This window comes from Austrofundulus limnaeus, unplaced genomic scaffold, assembly GCF_001266775.1.
Source record: "Austrofundulus limnaeus strain Quisiro unplaced genomic scaffold, Austrofundulus_limnaeus-1.0 Scaffold102, whole genome shotgun sequence".
Lineage (NCBI taxonomy): Eukaryota > Metazoa > Chordata > Actinopteri > Cyprinodontiformes > Rivulidae > Austrofundulus > Austrofundulus limnaeus.
Genome location: NW_013952504.1, coordinates 765,801 through 768,304, shown reverse-complemented (window position 1 = coordinate 768,304; position 2,504 = coordinate 765,801). Strand labels below are relative to the sequence as shown.

The 2,504-nt window shown below is 38.3% G+C and overlaps 1 protein-coding gene across 1 annotated transcript in view; it reads right to left on the bottom strand.

Annotated features, from left to right (window-relative positions):
- Positions 1–2,070, bottom strand: part of rbm20 (RNA binding motif protein 20) — a gene marked incomplete at its 5' end in the record, with an annotated part of 24,632 nt that extends 22,562 nt beyond the window's left edge. Inside the window, 1 exon segment of the mRNA XM_014013500.1 lies at positions 1,092–2,070. Coding sequence (XP_013868954.1) covers positions 1,092–2,070 — 979 coding nt within the window.
- Between the last annotated feature and the right edge of the window lie 434 nt (positions 2,071–2,504).

The following is a 2,504-nucleotide window of genomic DNA, read 5'->3' as shown; positions in this document are numbered from 1 at the left end:
ACATATGTCTGCTACGTCCTGCTAGAATGTGACATAATTTGTGCCACAAGCTATTGTAATAGATTGTGTACAAACTAATATGGTGTCTGAATTGTATGTATTTCTATTTCTTATTCCACCACAATTAAATTCACTTTCATACAATAACAAGCCAAAATGAAAACAAGCAAAAATGAAATAAAAATAATGACTTTCTACTTCTCGCCTCTTTAAAAAATGTAAGGACTTAAAAGTACAGATAATTGTGTGAAAATGTAAAGAGTAGAAAGTAAAAATATGAAAAATAATTACTCAAGTAATTTACAGATAACCAAAATATTCTACCTTAATAGAGTAACAAAGTATTTGTACCTAGTTAACCAACAACTTTGTATTTATGTATCCTTTGACTTTTTTTTGCGTTTGTTTTGCTATGTTTAGCGTTAAACTAGTGTCTAGTTAAATTTAGCAGTAATTCACTAATTTCCACTTTTATCAAATTTTTGCTTTTAGACATTACTTTGTTATATTTAGCTTTTACATAGCTATTGTTTATTATTAGATTATAGTTTTAGATTTAAACCATGGTTTGGTTGATATTACCTTTTAGTTACAATTGTGCTGATAATAACTTCATCTTGTGTTTTGCTCATCTTTGTTCTGCTTGTTTTCACTAAAAAAAATCACTTTACACTTCTTCAACACTTCAGCCATATACTTCAGATCTCAGAACATTGCACTTTTAAAAAAGAAAAGCTTATTTTTTTATTTGAGTTTAAACTATCATATTTAAAGGTGCATACTATTTATTATAAAAAAGTTGTTTTATGTAATAATCAAGTCTTCATTTCATATACGAAGATTTCCACAACGTAAGTTTTTACATTACGCTGATCCATCCATATGTTATGAGTGTAACATTCAAATGTCTGTAGAAGACATGTAATTTACATAAACATTTTAATTAATTGTTAGAAATTTTGTTTGCTCATTTGTTGTAAACGTGACCTTGTAACATTTGCCCTGTAGCTAACTAGCACAGAGTAATGTTTATTAATGTGCATTGTCCAATAAGTTCAACGTCATGCATTTATCTTGATGAATTTACTTACCTTCAGGTTATAGACTTTTTTGTCACAGATGCTACACTGGTGTGGTAGCTCATCAGGTGTGACACCATAATAATCATTGACTTGATAGGGCTGAAGTGTCCTGCTACCTGAAGGTAACGTCTCCTCACACTGATAATTTCCAAACCCCTGCGTGCCGCTTGAACCAAAAGAGGGAAGCCCAAGGTTGCAGTTTGACTTGGCCTCAGAGGTTGGCTCTTCTGGGTTATACACTTCTGTTCTGGACCACATGGGCTGGACAGCTTTAGTCCACACTGTAGGAGGGTTGGTTACCATATCCATATTTCCAGTTGGTGTTAGGTTAGTGGGGCCTTGCCATTGTTCCTTGTGAGCAGAGTTACAAGCACTCATTTGTTCATTGGTAGGAAACCCAGATGGTTGTCCCGACATACTCTGCCCATACAGATCTCTCTGAAAACCAGCATTGCTCATGTTTTTATTGAGCTGTCCATCAACAGATGTCCCTCCAGCTAAGTTGAACTGAAGTCTTCTGTCAGTGTCAGGAGGATATGTTGACCCAGACTTTCCACCCTGTTGGACCTTTGTTCCCGCTCCACTGGGATGATTCAGTCCAACATTCCCTGGGTTTTGGTTGAACCCACCACCCACTATGGCTCCCATGGCAGAATGTGAAGAGGGGAAACCCATCACTCCAGCGGGGAAGGCACCCTGCGGATTCCCAACCATCGCCGAAGTTCGTAGCTGATTTAACAGCGGCTGGGACATGTTCACATTGGAGAGGAACTGGTTGAGAACACTGGCAGCGGTGGCACCGCCGCCTCCCTGAGCCAATTTGAGACGTTGGAGTGTAAGCTGGGCCTGGAGGTGAGCGAGCTGGAGACTCGCTGGAGTCAAGAGGAGCTGGTTCTGCTGCTGAGGCCCTGACTGGACACTGGCCGGAAGCTGAACCCCCACCTGAAGACCCTTCTTTTCGGTACTGTCCAAGGGTGATGCAAGGATGCTGCAGAGAAGGAATCATCACACAAATTAGGAAATGCTCAAAAGCAAAATACAGTTTCTTTAGGATATTACATAAATGTTCTGAAGTGCACAGTTTATTATGATGCTTAAAGCCTTTTTTAAAATGTTTACATTTTTTAGGATGGCCGTCTCTGTTGGGTGACCTTTGCAAACAAAAATATGGCTATTGTAACATATTATATTGATTTCTATTTAGTCTTGAATGCACTTTATGCACACACACACACCCATACACGTTTATTCTTGAACCCCATGGGGACTGTGCATTGACTTCCATTCATGTTTTTTAGAATTTATATCCTAACCCTGACCATATACTCTAAAATTAACTTCACAGGTACCCATCTGACCCTAAAAATAACCTAAACCTTGGTCCTAAACCTAATCCCACACCTGTAATTCGCATTTGGACCC